General features: G+C 30.8%; 3 protein-coding genes and 1 long non-coding RNA gene across 9 annotated transcripts; 2 read left to right on the top strand and 2 right to left on the bottom strand.

The window, feature by feature from the left end:
* Window positions 1-713: 713 nt before the first annotated feature.
* Window positions 714-2,410, top strand: LOC136997413 (uncharacterized). 2 transcript variants are annotated; one of them, XM_067348140.1, is made up of 4 exons: window positions 714-844; window positions 940-1,095; window positions 1,209-1,620; window positions 1,793-2,410. In XM_067348140.1, the coding sequence occupies exons 3-4, from the start codon at window positions 1,210-1,212 to the stop codon at window positions 2,336-2,338; spliced, it is 957 nt and encodes a 318-aa protein (XP_067204241.1). In that variant the 5' UTR covers window positions 714-844; window positions 940-1,095; window position 1,209; the 3' UTR covers window positions 2,339-2,410. The 2 variants fall into 2 exon arrangements, with proteins under 2 accessions (XP_067204241.1, XP_067204240.1); XM_067348139.1 differs by having other exon boundaries at window positions 723-1,095.
* On the bottom strand, window positions 2,359-4,769 carry LOC105678871 (uncharacterized). Of its 4 annotated transcripts, none has more exons than XM_067348142.1 (6): window positions 4,434-4,769; window positions 3,854-4,069; window positions 3,705-3,788; window positions 3,532-3,638; window positions 3,329-3,452; window positions 2,359-3,048 (listed from the first exon to the last, which is right to left on the bottom strand). In XM_067348142.1, exons 1-6 carry the CDS (start codon window positions 4,579-4,581, stop codon window positions 2,891-2,893), a joined length of 837 nt encoding a protein of 278 aa, XP_067204243.1. In that variant the 5' UTR covers window positions 4,582-4,769; the 3' UTR covers window positions 2,359-2,890. The 4 variants fall into 4 exon arrangements, with proteins under 4 accessions (XP_067204243.1, XP_067204245.1, XP_067204244.1 ...); XM_067348144.1 differs by having other exon boundaries at window positions 3,854-3,868; window positions 4,434-4,767; XM_067348143.1 differs by lacking the exon at window positions 3,705-3,788.
* A 784-nt stretch (window positions 4,770-5,553) lies between these two features.
* On the top strand, window positions 5,554-6,514 carry LOC136997414 (uncharacterized). The gene is made up of 3 exons (XR_010888169.1): window positions 5,554-5,856; window positions 5,981-6,183; window positions 6,259-6,514. It is a non-coding gene; the product is annotated as an uncharacterized lncRNA (long non-coding RNA).
* A 3,488-nt stretch (window positions 6,515-10,002) lies between these two features.
* On the bottom strand, window positions 10,003-16,132 carry LOC137001257 (uncharacterized). Of its 2 annotated transcripts, none has more exons than XM_067359813.1 (6): window positions 13,378-16,132; window positions 13,157-13,307; window positions 12,894-13,114; window positions 10,633-10,743; window positions 10,427-10,565; window positions 10,003-10,349 (listed from the first exon to the last, which is right to left on the bottom strand). In XM_067359813.1, the coding sequence occupies exons 1-6, from the start codon at window positions 13,536-13,538 to the stop codon at window positions 10,191-10,193; spliced, it is 942 nt and encodes a 313-aa protein (XP_067215914.1). In that variant the 5' UTR covers window positions 13,539-16,132; the 3' UTR covers window positions 10,003-10,190. The 2 variants fall into 2 exon arrangements, with proteins under 2 accessions (XP_067215914.1, XP_067215923.1); XM_067359822.1 differs by having other exon boundaries at window positions 10,004-10,349; window positions 12,894-13,090; window positions 13,378-16,127.
* Window positions 16,133-17,759: the final 1,627 nt, after the last annotated feature.

The raw sequence follows: 17,759 nt of genomic DNA, 5'->3' as shown, positions 1-17,759 counted from the left end.
GTACTATTTACGATCAAGTTTTCACGCATATGACTAATCATAAGGAAAATGCTTCTCGCAAAAATCAATTAGATAATCATAAATATCAATTAATAAAAGAAATTTCTAATATATATGTACAAATCCGATTATATCATGAAGGAAAACGCGCTACCCATGCGGATAAAAAAGAATATCTTCGGCATACGTATACTAAATTAATACATTTTAAACACATGTAATTTTATTGTTTATTGTTTTATTGTTTATTGTTCCACATAGTTTATTATAGATTTTCACATATTGTAATATTTTATAATTTCTAATTATAATAAATATAGTTTATAATATGACGATCGGCGATTATAATAAATATAGTTTATAATTATTGTGCTGTTGATAAATAAATGATAAGAAATTCATATATTTTTTTTTCTTTTATAGAATATTTCTTTCATTTGTATTTTATATTCATAAATAATTACAAATTATTTTTAAACTTAAATAGTAATATTTTATATGTAATATTTATATATATAATATTACTATTTATTATAAACAATTAATATTTATGAAACTTTTTTCAGAATTTGATTATTACATATATGTACGTAAAATAAGCGTTTCAAATCTACGCGGTACAGACAGTGCACATGCGCATAGCGAACAAAAGTCATGTTCTACCTTTTCTTTAGTGTGTTCGAAAATAGGTTTGGTTACTGCCAGTAAAAACAGTACTGTTGGCAGCAATGAAAATTACTGGTGCTGCGTTTTGTTTCTGCTGCCAGTAAAGCCAGTAAAAGTCAGATGTAATAACGTCAAGTCTGAAAGATAATTTTCATTACATATTTAATTTTAAGAAATTGTATGTTTAATTAGTTATTCAGACTAATAATAAAAGGCAGTAATTATGGAAAAATATATTTTACTTGACAATATTCTTTTCGAATCTTCCACTAGTGCTTCTTCGAGTGACAGTGATGACAATGAAGAATTATTAAATATTATAATAAATAATAATAGAAATAGAAATAATAGAAGAGTTCCAAAAATAAAAAATTATTTGGAGCATGTTGTTGCACTATACACAGATATCGAATTTAAATCACATTTTAGGTTAGTATATATACACTATATTTGTACATAAGAAATATTGCATATACATTATTTGTATTATTTATATTATTTATATTATTTGTGTTAATAATAGTATATATTTTTTATTACAGAATGGAACGTAATACTTTTAATTTTTTATTATATTTGATTGGACCAAAATTAAACAATATTCCATTTAAAGGAAGAGAACAAATTGATGTTACAAAACAACTATTAATTACTATTTATGTTTTAGCAACACCAGATTCATATCGCTCCATAAGTGAACGATTTGATGTGTCCAAATCAACTACTTGGTTTAGTGTGAAGAGAGTAGTTAGAGCAATATATAGTATTCGAAATCAATTTATTAGATGGCCTACCTATGAAGAAGCTGAAAATACTTGGACAAACATTCAAAGACTATATGGCTTTCCTAAAGTTCTTGGCATTATTGATGGAACGCATATAAATATTCCTCGACCGAAAGAAGATGGCAATAGTTATATAAACAGAAAAGGCAGATTTTCTGTACAGTTACAAGTAAGAATAAAAATGTTACCTATGTTGTATTTTTATAAATAGAGATAGTTAATATAATATATTATACACTTTAATAAATTTTTTTAATTAACTAATTATACAATTAATTGTTAATTGTGTTATACAATTAATTATACAATTAATTAAGTATACAATTAATTGTTCTTTTTAGGTGATATGTAAAAGTGATTTGTCTTTTATTCATGTATTTGCTGGAATGCCAGGATGTGTCCATGATATGCGCGTGTTTCTTTATTCCGGAGTACAACAATATTGTACTCCAGAGTATTTTCCCGACAATAGCCATTTATTAGGCGATGCAGCATACAATATCCAAAAAAATGTTATGGTGCCATTCCATGATAATGGTCACTTAACTAGAGAACAAAAAAAATTTAATCATCGCTTATCATCTGCCCGAATAACTGTAGAAAGATCAATAGGACTATTGAAAGGACGATGGCGATATTTATTAGATAAATTACCTATGACAAGAACTAATTTAATTCCTTATTATATAATTACTTGCTGTATATTGCATAACATATGTTTATTACAAAATGATCGTATTGAAATCCCTATTATTGTTCCTGAAATATTGCATGAAATGGAACCATTAGGTATCACTAATATCTTAAAGGAAGAAGGAAATATTAAAAGGAATAGACTGATGGAAATAATTGCTCATGATGATTTTGAAAGAAGAATTAATAATTAAGATTCGTAACTGCAAAAGGATAAGATATTGTATTATTTATTTATCTTTTATAATAAAATATATGTATTGATATGTGATTTTGTTTTTGTATCCTATTATGTTGAACAATTGACTAACTTTAGCTTAAAAAATAAATGAACACAATATTTAAATTAAATCACAGATGAAAACTCATTTCAGTTTTCTATATAAAACAAAATAATCTCTTCTATGTAAAAAACATAGACGTCTAAAAAAACAAAAAATCTTAATATTTTGTGTTATATTACAGTGCGAATATATTTAAACCTATATACTTTAACTTATCAAATATGAAAATAACAGTATTAATAAAAAAATAATTTATATATATATAAAAAAAAACAAGTATTAAAGAATATGTTATTATATTAATGTTTAAAGTAATGTAAGAAAATTTGTACGTTTAAATATTTAAAAATATGTAACATTTTAATGCTTTTGATAATACTGTCGAACTTTTAACTTTTTTAATTCTTGCAAATGCATGTTTTTTTTTCTCTTTTTACATTTTCTCTTCATATATGCATATTACTATTGTTTCTGTTTCCCTAATGCTTCTTTTATTTCTCTTAATATTTGTAACTTTGTAGCTCTATAATTGGCAGTTTCTTTTCTTTTTAGTCTTTTTTCTTCTAATGAAAGTGTCAAATAATTTGCTCTTGCTTCAGTTAATGAGATTTTTCTTTGCTCTATATACAAAATTAATTATAGAAAAGTATACATTTAAAAAAAAATGTGAAATTTCTTATAAGGTTTGTTCTTTATTGCTGCACTGGGACTGTATTAAAACGGGATAGTACAAAACATAGATAGTTTGGCCTGTACTATCCTTAGTAGTGCAGTCCCAGTATAGTTATAAAGAACAAACCTATAATTAAACCAACGGTACATGGTGCGTTTTTTTTCTGTTGGATTGCTTGCAAACTAGTAAATTATTAAACATATTGTACATTGCATTTCTTTACTTACTAACTGGTGTTTCATTCTCATCACTGTTGTCAGTTAATGGAGAATGTTCAGGTTCTTTAATATTTGATCCTGCTACAGATAATGGTTTTATCCAATGTTTTTTTCGAAAAATATTATCTAATACCTAAAACATAAATATATACATATATATATATATTTGTCAGACTATTACTATTGCTATACTATTGTGTCATTTTTATTACATCTAAATATATCCAATCTTTTCTATCGTTTCCACTTTGAGCATTATGGTCAACAATTTGACGATATCGTCTCTTCAATGCATCCATTTTATTATTGCATTGGTTGCCTGTAAAATTATATTTTTTTTCCTTCATACACTTGGAAATGTCTATCCACATTTTTTTATGAGAACCTTTTCCCAGCATATATGATTTTTCTTTATATAAAGATATTAAAAGAAGTACAGCTTTATGTTCCCATTTTTCTATATTTACTTCTAAAATAGAAAAAGTAATTAATATATTTCTTACTTGTCTCCATATTATTATTATTTAAACTTACCAGTATTTAGCGTATCTGAAATGTTTTCAGTGCTAGAAGAAGTATATTTGTGAACTATATTTTCAGTATTATCAGTATTGTCAGGAACTATAGTACTTGTTACATTTGAACAACTGGATTTACTATTCTTTATTGATGAAGCAGAACTATGTATTGTATCTTTAGAATTATGTAACGTTTGTGCTTTCTTTAATAATGTAGTAGCAAACATTATGTCTAAACAAATATAAGGTAATATAAATATACATAAGAAAAAATTTTGTATATATTTACATAGCTTTAAAGCCTAGGATACTTCAAAAACTTTAAGTAATAAAGCTAACAAAGTATCCTAGATTCTAAAGCTTTGTAAATACAAATCAAATAGCACAAAATAATTTTTTTTTTTGGCCTTTCTTGGTTGAGAAAGTGTTACTGCTATTAGCAGCATGCCTTCAGTTCAGATCCCTGAACTATATGACACAAAAAAATAAATTTTATAAAAAACTAGGTTAAGTTTAAATTTGCACATTCATAATTTCAGGGAAAAGATATTAATTTTATTGCTATTATTAAAATGGATTAAAAATGTAACTTGTACCATTATGAGCACGATTATATACTTTTTTTTCCACTTTTAAAACATATTGTATATTTGTTACTTCATCAAGTAATATTAAATCAATCAATTGGTTATTGTTCTGTTCATGTTGAGAAATAGAGAGAGTTTTAGATACAGATTTCTCCATTTTTCTCCAAACTTTGTAACTATACACACAATTTTTTTAATATTAAAATTAACTTATTTTTTAATATAAAAAAAATTTTTTGACTACTTGAAAACTTATTCATTACATCTAGCTTTTACTGGCTTTACTGGCAGCAGAAACGAAACGCAGCACCAGTAATTTTCATTGCTGCCAACAGTACTGTTTTTACTGGCAGTAACCAAACCTATTTTCGAACACACTACAAGATGGCTGCTCAAGGGCGCCAATATTGAATGACTTGTTATGTTTAATTAAGAAATAATGTACAATTAAAAGAAAATAACTATAATATGCAACAATAATACCAAATTTTAATGGCGTTTTTTATTGAGATTGCACTCGTGCAGTATTTCCATAAGAGCAATGTTAAAATCTAAAATTTAAATTTATATTAAATCCTTCGTCTTTACAAAAATTTATCCATGCATTTCTTTGATCCGGATTTTTCGAAAACTTGTTGGTGAGTGAAAATTATTTAGTAATTATTGTGAATCTACAATTTCACAATACTATACATATGATTATAATCTCCAAAATAAAAATCTCATTATTGTTGATAATACTAACCGATGAAACGTTATTCCATGATTTCGAGCTGCTGCTGTTATGCTACAAGCTCTACAGTATACTATTTTGATCGTTTATTTCCATACACTGTTGCATAAAAGACTATACACTGCATATTAATGCGTACGGCGTACGGTATGCCGCTTGCCGCTATGCTCGAGCATTCCCTCTCACTTTCAAAAAGTGGTCGCTCAAGATGGCTGCCATGACGTACATCCGTCCGCGGATTTGCCTAGTCCTGCTAGTATATGCTCTCTCCTGTATCTTTTTACTCAATGCCTACACCACCACACACTTTAGTTGCGCTTCTTTCTTTAATTCAGCGTAACAACAATAGCGTAAAAAACATAAAAATAACTAGGTAGAAGCTAATATCACAGACTTCTATATATTACTAGACTGCTAACTTCCCAAATTTCGCTTATGTGCTATGGCCCCAAAAAGCATGTGTTAAAGTGTCTCATTGTGCACATGCGCAGAAGCAAAAAGATATATATAGTCAATATATTCTCCATAATACGGTTCTTCTAACCTATAATTCTAATCTTTTTACATGAGAAAAGTGATCCGCGATACGTGATAAAAACGTCATAAAAAGAAGTCAACAATGCCATTTAAATGTGCTGTTTTAAATTGCAAAAGCACAGCAGCATACAGAAAGAAAAATGACAAAATCTCTTTCTTTAAGTAAGTATTATTTAATAAAAATATGTGGTAGAATTATATTGTCGTGACACTGCTGTTTTTTGATCATTAAAAGAAATTCTAAATATATTTAGTATCAATGTTAATAAATTGTTAAATAATTTAGATTTCCTATAAGTATACCTTATTTATTGGTACAATGGATAATAGCAATTAATAGAACAAATTGGATACCAACATCATCAAGCCGTATTTGCCAATTTCATTTTACTGATAGTGATTTTGCAAATACATCAAAAGTGAGAAGATTAAAAGCAGATATTATACCCACTCAAAATTTATATGATCAAAGTTCTGATAAAGATTCAAGTAAGTATATCAACAATTGCACATATAAAAATCAGAAAATTATTTAATATATGAATTTTATTTTGATTTATCTAGATTCAAATGAATGTAATAGCGAGAATTTGGATGTCCAAACTTTAAGTGAAACAGATATTACTGCACAATATGATACTGCTGATACAACATACAATACGATACAGCTAGGTACAAAAATAATAAATTATAATATATATTATATAAAAATCAGAAAATTATTTAATATATGAATTTTATTTTGATTTATTTTGTAATAATTTTATATTTTTATATGTAATTAATTAAAATAATATAAAAATAAAATATAAATGTAAAATGTGTGTATTTTTTATTTATCCTTAAAATATTTTATATACATATATCAATCATTTTATAATATCATTTAATAAAAATATTAAAAATAATATATTTTATATACAAAAACATTAAACATTAAAAATAATATTTCTTATATACAATTTTAGTGTTATACATTAGTATTTTTATATAAAATGTTTTGCATACTACACATTTTATAAAGCTTGATTCATTTAAATTAACTTAGCTTAATAATATTATTTAATAATATTATTATTTTTTTAATAGATTTCTGTTTTTTGGACGAGATATTAGTTAATTGTATTATGTATGTGTGTTTATATGTGAATGTGTAGCATGTAGGGACATACATCACAAAGCGCATGCGCAGAAAGGAATACTTTATGGTCGGTATTCATAGTCCGTTCTTATATTTAAGATTGTCTTAAGCACGGACTTATATTCGCTCTCTTCGTCACACATAGATTGTGTCTGACAAAGAGAGCGAATATAAGTTCGTGCTTAAGACGATCTTGAATATAAGAACGGACTATGAATACCGCCCTATGTATCGTTTCGTACATAAGAAATGAAGACGCCTTATACATAAGGAGTTAGCAGTCTAGTAATATATAGAAGTCTGTGGCTAATATTCAAATGAGACGATGGGTGTTTACGATAATTCAAGTTCGAGTTAGTTTCACTAGGACCGAAAAATGAGATAGACATAACCATCTAGAACCTTTATGATTTATGACAACTCGACGCTGTCTTGTATTGCTTGAGTTAAATTAATTGAATTTGTTGAGTTTATAGAGCAAATTTTATTGTAATAAAAAAATGTCAACTGCAAACCAGTCTATGAAAAAAACAAATAATGTTGGTATGTATGTTGGTATACCTTTTTAATAGATATAATTATATATATATGTATATAATTATATTTATTAAACTCAACAAATTCAATGAATTTAACTCAAGTAATACAAGACAGCGTCGAGTTGTTATAAATCATAAAGGTTCTAGATGGTTATGTATATCTCATTTTTCGGTCCTAGTGAAACTAACTCGAACTTGAATTATCGTAAACACCCGATGTGATTGGTCGGCGCAAATTACGCTTACGCAAGTTACGCCGCATGTGACGGCACCCTTATTTTGTTTATTGTGCGCAGGATCTGACTTTCATTTCTCACACATACGCAAATATTGGGCTTGTTCGTTTTAGCTGCACTGGGGCAGCTCTGGGTCTGCTCTAAACAAGATAATACAGGACAAACTATTTATCTGTCTTGTATTATCCTGTGTAGAGCAGACCCAGAGCAGCCCCAGTGTAGCTAAAACGAACAAGCCCATTGAGTTCTATGTGTGGTGATTACTAAACGAATATGGCGGCCCCCCCGCCGCAAATGTGCTCCCCCGGTACAGCTTGTGCTCCGTCCCTCTATTCCTTAAGGCGGGAGCACAGACTTTTGCATAAAGCATAACGCATAAGCATAAGGAAATTGATTGGTCCGTTTCCTTATGCATTTGCTTATGCTTATATATAGACCAATCAATTTCCTTATGCTTATGCGTTATGCTTTATGTAAAAGTCTGTGCTCCGGCCTTTAGTCCGTGATGTATACATATTAGTGGCTGCGAGAAACGAAACGCAGAACCAGTAAATTTCACTGCTGCCAACTGAACTATTTTTACTGGCAGTAACCAAACCTATTTTCGAACACACTAAACAAGTTGCATGCAGACCACGGTGTAAGAATATAAGGTGATTTCACGGCAACAAATTTTTGTGATTTTCCTGTCATTGTTCCACATTGAACCGCTAGATGGCTACGTGTTGAGGGACTTTATGGGTGTTTACGATAATTCAAGTTCGAGTTATAGCGTTTTCGATTATACAGGATTTGAACGACCCAGGGTTGATCAATCACTATTTTACTATAAATGCAAGTCTTTCATTGGTGGAGAGGTTGCAATGACGTCATTAACCAACCCTGGGTCGTTCAAATCCTGTATAATCGAAAACGCTATTAGTTTCACTAGGACCGAAAAATGAGATAGACATAACCATCTAGAATCTTTATGATTTATGACAACTCAACGCTGTCTTGTATTGCTTGAGTTAAATTAATTGAATTTGTTGAGTTTATAGAGCAAATTTTATTGTAATAAAAAAATGTTAACTGCAAATCAATCTATGAAAGAAACAAATAATGTTGGTATGTATGTTGGTATACCTCTTTAATAGATATAATTATATATATATGTATATAATTTTATATTTATTAAACTCAACAAATTCAATGAATTTAACTCAAGCAATACAAGACAGCGTTGAGTTGTCATGAATCATAAAGGTTCTAGATGGTTATGTATATCTCATTGTCGGTCCTAGTGAAACTAACTCGAACTTGAATTATCGTAAACACCCTATATATATATATATATATATATATATATATATAAATTTTATTAAAATTTTATTGTCCTGCGGAACTTAATTATAAATATTTATTTTCTTAAAAAAACTTAATTTTCTATAAAGACTGGAATACATTATTAATTATTTTTTCTGCAAATTTAACTAAGAATAATTTGTTATAAAAAAATAAAAAAATATTTTGTCAGTAATATATATTTTTATACACAATGTTAAAAGTCTTATTTAAAAAAATTTGTATTATTTAGGACTATAATTATATATAGATGTGCTTTAGAGATTCATCATCTATCCTTTTCTATCTACATCTATCCATATCTTTTATTCTTTTTTACTTGGGATTTTGCACCAACGTGACATCTTGTGTGACATGCCTTAACTATGACATCTTGATCACAGATTTTTTGATAGAATACAGGGTGTTTACGATAATTCAAATTCGAGTTAGTTTCACTAGGGCCAAAAAATGAGATAGATATAACCATCTAGAACCTTTATGATTTATGACAACTCGACGCTGTCTTGTATTGCTTGAGTTATATTCATTGAATTTATTGAGTTTATTGAGCAAATTTTATTGTAATAGAAAAATGTCATTTATTATTATTATTAATTATATTATTATTAATTTATTAAAGAGGTATACCAACATACATAACAACATTATTTGTTTCTCTCATAGACTGATTTGCAGTTGACATTTTTCTATTACAATAAAATTTGCTCAATAAACTCAACAAATTCAATGAATTTAACTCAAGCAGTATAAAATTACAGAGTCGAGTTGTCGCGAATCATAAAGGTTCTAGATGGAAGTTGCGCATCTCATTTTTCGGTCCCAGTGAAACTAACTCGAACTTGAATTATCGTAAACACCCACAATGGTCGTGAAATCACTTTATATTCTTACACCGTGATGCAGATCACGTCTGATGACAGGTTTTTTCATATAAGCGTAGCATAGGAGAGAGAGACACAAAGAAATACAGTGGATTTATTTGGTCTCTTTTTTTTGTAGGTTGGTAGAAAGCCTTTATTTTTTATATACATATGTGTAGGAGTACACATAAATATAAACATTTACAGAATTCAGTGAAGAGAGTCTACAACAGAAAGAGATAAAACAATTCGAATGATCTTTTTGTCGGATTGCATCTTAAGCAGCACGGCGCTTCTTAATTTGTATAGAGTTCAAGGAATTTATGTAAACATTTAAAATATAATATAAATAATTTTCAACCAATTTTTTCATTTAATAAAAATTGCCAAATAACTTTTTTATTGCTTTGTAATCAAAGTGGGGTGTTCCCGTAAAGTCCAATTCATAAAGACAACGGTATGTAACAGCATATATATGGGCACTATCAAATTCTAAAAATTCTATAAATGAATTTTTAGGCACATCATACTTCTAAAAATTTTTAAAACCATTAATAATAATTCACTAGTAAAGTACAAAATACAAAAAAATTTGAAAATAATACAAACTTGAATGGCAACACTCTGTCTCTGATCCCATAGAACACACACAGAATGTCCCGTCATAAAAGTGTACATATTATCTGATGAGCAACAAAATGAATGTTCATATTGCGAAGAATTCCATGTACGTACAAAATCGGATACTCTGAAATCACAGTAGCAAATATAAAGAAATTGAATGGCTAATTAATATCAACAATAAGATTTATTACCTCATATCCATTTTTTTAATAGATTGATCAAAACACATGAGAACAGTGTGAGGATCCTCCCATAGTAGTTGGCGAAAAAGACCTTCACAATTTTTATCCATTACCAGATCACTAAAATTGCTTTACATTAGCATGGTGTATATTTTAATCCAAATATACATAAACACCTATGTTCCGTCCAGCGAGAAAAAGATCCATGGTTAGGACGAAAACTCGTTTGTTTCGCTCAGGTCTCCCCTCACGGAATGCTTAGAAAACCCCCAATTCCACACAACTGTACTGCTTGTGCAGCTTGCCAGTGCCAGCGGGTGGCGCAACGCTCTTCCCACTTTGACTGCTATGCTTCTATGCGCAGACCGTGAATTTTTCTTTCGCTGGACAGGGTATAGCAAGATCTATAGAAAGAAAGTTACCTCAGTAAAACCAGTTGATGGCGAGGGACGATAAAGTAAGGGGGGCGCTAGAAACAGCTTGATGGCGAGGGGCGATGAAGAAAGGGGAGAGCATGATGATCTCATCGACAAACAGTAGCTGTCTGAGATAGCTTCTGTTCGCCGATGAGATCATTATTGCCCCTCTTGCCGCTCGCCCCTCTCTGCATTTGCCCCTCCTGCTGCTCGTCCCTCTTTGCGCATGAGGTAACCTTCTCTCTATAGATCTTGGGCGGTATTCATAGTCCGTTCTTATATTCAAGATCGTCTTAAGAACGAACTTATATTCGCTCTCTTCGTCAGACACAATCTATGGGCGGTATTCATAGGGCGGTATTCATAGTCCGTTCTTATATTCAAAATCGTCTTAAGCACGGACTTATATTCGCTCTCTTCGTCACACATAGATTGTGTCTGACGAAGAGAGCAAATATAAGTTTGTACTTAAGACGATCTTGAATATAAGAACGGACTATGAATACCGGCCATAGTCCCTTCTTATATTCAAAATCGTCTTAAGCACGGACTTATATTCGCTCTCTTCGTCAAACATAGATTGTGTCTGACGAAGAGAGCGAATATAAGTTCGTGCTTAAGACGATCTTGAATATAAGAACGGACTATGAATACCGGCCTATGTGTGACGAAGAGAGCGAATATAAGTCCGTGCTTAAGACGATTTTAAATATAAGAACGGACTATGAATACCGCCCCTTGAGGGTATAGTCTTATATACGGGCATAATGGCCGTATTAGACTACACATTGAAGATTGCTATTAAAGATTGAAAATTGAAATTTGACCAATCAGGATAAAGAACTTTTGGCTTTTTTTGTTTTGATTGGTTAAATTCAATCTTTAATTTTCAATCTTTAATACGTAGTCTAATATGGGCTTAACGGCGGATGCTTCCAGGATGAACGAAGGAAAGATAAATTTTTAATCTCTTTCATTCCCACGCTTTTCACTCATTATTGGGATAGAAAGTCAGCAGTCTATACCTTATAGATATACAGACAGGCCAAAAGTTTTTACGCTCGATTCGTAGGTATTGCTCCAATTGTACATTCAGTCACATGAATGTTTTAACACATGAACTTGAACGAGTGTAAATTTCACAAGCAAATTTAAATGTGCCTTGACACTCGTTGACAAATTCATGTGTAAGGGCCATCCAGACAAACTTACATGATTCAGGTCCATAAGCAAATGCATAAGAAAATGGACTAATCAATTTTTTTTAAGCGTATGTTTATGCGACTACGCATGTTTGTCTGGATAGGCCCTAAGGCATTCCTGTGACTGGTGTGTACCTACTACGCCAAACACAGTCAAAAGTTTCGAACTTCACTATGTCAAAGGACAGCAATACACGACATGTAGTTCTCTCTCGCGACAAGCGATTCAGTGCCCTGTATATATAGCTTAGTACTCACTAACAAGGAAGGTTCAATAACCCAGAAATTCTAAAAAATCTGAAACTTTGAAGAAATATAATACATATGAACCTAATCAAAAATTTAATTTTTGTTTTAACTAAAAAATAATTCTAGGAGTGGAAACACTCTTTAAAAAAATCTGATTTTTCGCAGGGTATTTCCCTCTCTAGAATTACTTTTTGCCAAAACAAGAAATAGTTTTTTGGTTTGGTTCATATATTATATTTCTGCAGTTTCAGATTTTTTAGAATTTTTGGGTTATGAAATCGTCCTTGTAAGTTATAATTACAAATGTTATTAAATCGAATCATATAATAGTGTCTGTATAAACATAGTCAATGTTTAATCCAACATTTGTAGAAACTGATCAATTAATTGAAATATAACTTACCTTTTTTCAATATCGTAAATTAGGAACGATGATAAATGTTTATTATAACTATAGCAACCAGCAGCAAATTTTGTTCCTATAGGGTCAAATGAGATTGATTTCACACGAGAATTGTTTTCAAATCCTTCCTCGCCGACTCCACAATATATTTCGTTTTTTTTCGTACAACCTGTTTTATCGTCTGTATATTTCAGTAACTGCAAAAACAAACTTTTTACATACTACATTAACATAGCATTATTCCAATTTCTCTTGAATCTTACCTTTATTAAATTCTTAGAAGCTGTTATAATGTGTTGTGATGTTGCGTCAATGCTTTCAATTATTGTATTTACATCATGTATTTCTGAATATTTAAGATCATTTCTTCTATCCTTCTCTGATTCAATTCTCCAGTGTTTAATAATACCATTTCTGCAAGAATTTTTGTCAAAAATAAAAAAAAGGAATAAACATAAAATACAGTTCATAAATAAATACTCACAGGTCGCCACTTATAATATAATCATCGCAAAGAGCAATAGATGTAACAAAAGTGTTATTATTTCCCACAATCTTTTCATCCTTTTTAATGGTACCGTCCTTTGCGCGATTATAAGCAAGAACATTATCATTTTTACAAAACCAAACCGTATTTTTAGTCATTTGTAGGCATTTATTAGCTCGATAACCTCCATATATTTCCTTTATTGTTTCAGTAATATTACTTTTTTTATATGTCGTATATATCCAATTGTAATATGTAGTAAATATAGAATTATATGAAGATAATTCTGGTTTACATCTGTAAAAGTAAATAAGACGTGTTTTTCAATGTGATCTTATGTAAAATCGTGAATATTCTATATTCCTAAAATATGTAAATATTAAAATGTATTTTAAACAGATATAATTAAAAAATTGAAACAAGTTTTGTATAATTGAAAAAAAGATAAAAAGTTGCGACTTAACGTTAATATGTGAAATAGTTTTATCGACAAATATTGTATTACATTAGAAAGAAAGTATGTTTATTAGAAACACTTTTCTATTAATTTTTTTAATTGGACAATTTTAGATTAATTTAGAAGTAATAAATGATGTCATTGCATTGTCTCCGTCAATAAAAAAATGGAATATAGGCCTAGTTTACATCGTCAAAACGTTGATACGCGTATTAAGTTTGGTGAGCACCAATGCTTTAGTACGGATGCTTTTACATCCCAAGATCTATAGAGAAAAGGTTACCTCATACGCAAAAAGGGACGAGCGGCAAAAGGGGTAAATGCATAAAGGGGCGAGCGGCAAGTAGGGCAAATGCAGAGAAGGGCGAGAGAGGCAATGATGATGTCATCTGCAAACAAAAGCTATCTCAGACAGCTACTGTTCGCAGATGAGATCATCATGCTCTCCCCTTCCTTCATCGCCCTTCGCCAACAAGCTGTTTCTAGCTCTCCCCTTACTTCATCGCCTCTCGCCATAAGTTGTTTCTAGCTCCCCCCTTCCTTCATCGTCCCTCGCCAACAACCGGCTTTACTGAGGTAACCTTCTCTCTATAGATCTTGTTTACATCCAACGTACTAAAGGGGAAAAAATAATACGAATTTAATTCATGTTGATTGCCTTTTAGTGGTGGTATTTGGAATTGCAATTTGCTTGAGTTTATTTTTGTTTTGTAAGCAGAGTATATTATTTATTTGAATAAAGACGAGAAAATAGGAATAATAATAGTATGTAAAAGTGTATGGCCAGATTTTAAATGTTTCATAATTTACAATATAGTCGAAGAAGACGCATAATGATTACGATAAGTAATCATCTCTCCCATTTACTCCTTTTCTACAAGACATTCTAATATAATATTGTTTGAAAGAGACCAGAGGTTAATGATAATACCGGTTTTAATTGAGGTTATGCTTAATGCTAGATTTCCTCCAAAATGCGTTTTGTGCGTTTACATCGTCATTTGTATCATTCTTCTTTGATACGCGTATCAGTTTAGTACGATACTACTACTTGATACGCTCGTACCAAATTGATCCGGCAGTGTTTACATCGTACGTACTAAATATTTAGTACAAATTTGGTACGAATATAGTACCTGATGAGAGGGGTTTAACTGCCTACATTCCCATTTGCCAACAACTTCGTTTGCCCACAACATTTTGCCGACAGCTTCAATTGCCGACATTCCCGATTGCCTACAGAGCGATTGCCTACAAGCATTATTGCGCACATTTAAAAATTAAAAATACAAACGTACGTTTGCACACAAGACATTATTGCACACATACACATTGCACACATGACATTATTGCGCACATACACATTGCACACATAATATTATTACGCACATTTAAAAATTAAAAATACAAACGTACGTTTGCACACAAGACATTATTGCACACATACACATTGCGCACATGACATTATTGCGCTTTGTGTAGAAACTCGTAAACCCATGTTGAACCTCGCTTTGTTTGAAATTTCACGCGCAGGCGGCGGAGGACTTCGCCCCTACGGGGCGAAACCTCTCCCCCGCGTAAAACAAATAACAAATCCTACTCAGGTTATACCTAACAAGATAAACCTAACAAGGTTAACCAAGGTTCACAAACAAAGTTGTGAACCTATGTTGAACCTCGTTTTGCATGGAAAAATATGCGCAATAATATTATGTGTGCAATGTGTATGTGCGCAATAATGTCATGTGTGCAATGTGTATGTGTGCAATAATGTCTTGTGTGAAACGTACGTTTGTATTTTTAATTTTTAAATGTGCGCAATAATATTATGTGTGCAATGTGTATGTGCGCAATAATGTCATGTGTGCAATGTGTATGTGCGCAATAATGTCATGTGTGCAATGTGTATGTGCGCAATAATGTCATGTGTGCAATGTGTATGTGTGCAATAATGTCTTGTGTGCAAATGTACGTTTGTATTTTTAATTTTTAAATGTGCGCAATAATGCTTGTAAGCTATCGCTCTGTAGGCAATCGGGAATGTCGGCAATTGAAGCTGTCGGCAAAATGTTGTGGGCAAACGAAGCTGTTGGCAAATGGGAATGTAGGCAGTTGAGACCCTCCCTACCTGATACACGTATCAAGTGCACGATGTAAATTAGGCCAATTGTAAAAAATCTGTTCGACAGGCAACGTGATAAAAAGAAAATTCTAGAACACCCTTATAAAAATATTTTTCTAAAAATATAACAAAATTTTGCTGAAATATATTTGAAAATCTTTCTCAATTAACCCCATTTCATTATCATTTCATCAATATTTCAGTAAAAATTCAGTAAAAAAATCTTATTTTTTTGTTTATATTAAAGTACTTTTTATGAAATTTAATTATGTATTTAGTTCAGAAAAATTTACTCAGCACTGTTCATTGTAGTTCATTAAAATGCATACAATAAGAGAAAAAAAATACACTGTAGTAACTCAGTCAACACCGAATATCTATTACATTACATCTATGTTATAATTTCGTACTCAACAATGTAAATGCAATATAACACCATGCGCTCTTCAAGGCTTAGTTTACACCGATTGTTTAGTACGTGTACCAAGTACTAAATCTGCTTCTTTGATTGGTGTGGATTTTACACTAAACGATTTATATTTATCGGAGAAGCAGATTTAGTACTTGGTACGCGCATTAAACAATCAATTTGAACTAAGCTAGTATGCTATACAGCTCAATGGTTCTGCCGGCCGACGAGTCGCGTTGGAGGAAAAAGCGTTCGACGGAGAGATCGGCTCGCGAACCACATTTCGTTAGCCTTGTTTTAGAATAATGCTCGGAATTAGTTGAGTCAGTCGATATCTGTGATTGACGCTCTTTTTTCTCCTTATCGCGCGTGCCTCAGCCACTAGAACCAGCGACGCCGACATGTTTTTTTTTGTGTGATTTTCCCAGTAGGCCTACTCCACTGAAGACAAGAAATAACGAATTCTTAATTTAGAAAAATAAAATATGAAAAAGATTAGATTTTCTTGGCCTTTTATGGGCGATATTCATAGTTCTTTCTTATTCTAGGATTATCTTAAAATACTGTCTTAAGATACTAATATGGCTTTCTGATTGGTTCATAGTATCTTAGAACCATACTTAATCATACTTAGGGCCGGTTGTTCCAACTTCTTAAAAGGTTTATCTGTCAGTTATTTATTAATAAATATTAGTAATCTTTATTCAGTAATTAGAATACCAAGTAAAATTATCTCTATCGTTATTACCAAGATGTAATTTTACTTGGTATTTCAAGTATTGAGTAAGAATTATTGATATTTATTAATAAATAACTGACGAATGTTTATTCGTCCAACCTACCAAGAAGTTGGAACAACCGGCCCTTAAAGATAAAAACAGATTATGGCCGGTATTCATAGTCCGTTCTTATATTTAAGATCGTCTTAAGAAAAAACTTATATTCGCTCTCTTTGACAGACACAATCTGTACTAAATCTGTACTAAAAAAAAGGAAAAAAAAAATCCGCGTCAGCAATAGTACCTCATGGGAGACGTGGAAATCTATTGAAACATTTTAACATAATAAATTTAAAAATAGAAAAATATTTTAAATAAATTTTAATAAATTTCAATAATCAAGAGAGAAAAACCCACTCATAATTGAATAGTGTCATTCCTAACGCTCGGCGCTGGTCCTAGTAGAGCACTAAAGATACTGGTATTCTCGTCTGCGTCATTTTTCTCCCATTCCTCCACTCCTTGCCCTTTCGTCTGCTAAGCTGCTTAGAAGACATAACCTAATTATTATAAACTTCTCAGCTCATTGACAAAGGGGTGAGAGGGCAAGGAGTGAGGGAATGGGAAAAAAATGGCGCAGACGAGAATATTCACGTTTATAGTGCCTTAGAC

Source organism: Linepithema humile, chromosome 1, assembly GCF_040581485.1.
Source record: "Linepithema humile isolate Giens D197 chromosome 1, Lhum_UNIL_v1.0, whole genome shotgun sequence".
NCBI classification, from domain to species: domain Eukaryota; kingdom Metazoa; phylum Arthropoda; class Insecta; order Hymenoptera; family Formicidae; genus Linepithema; species Linepithema humile.
This window is presented reverse-complemented; position numbering and strand designations above follow the sequence as displayed.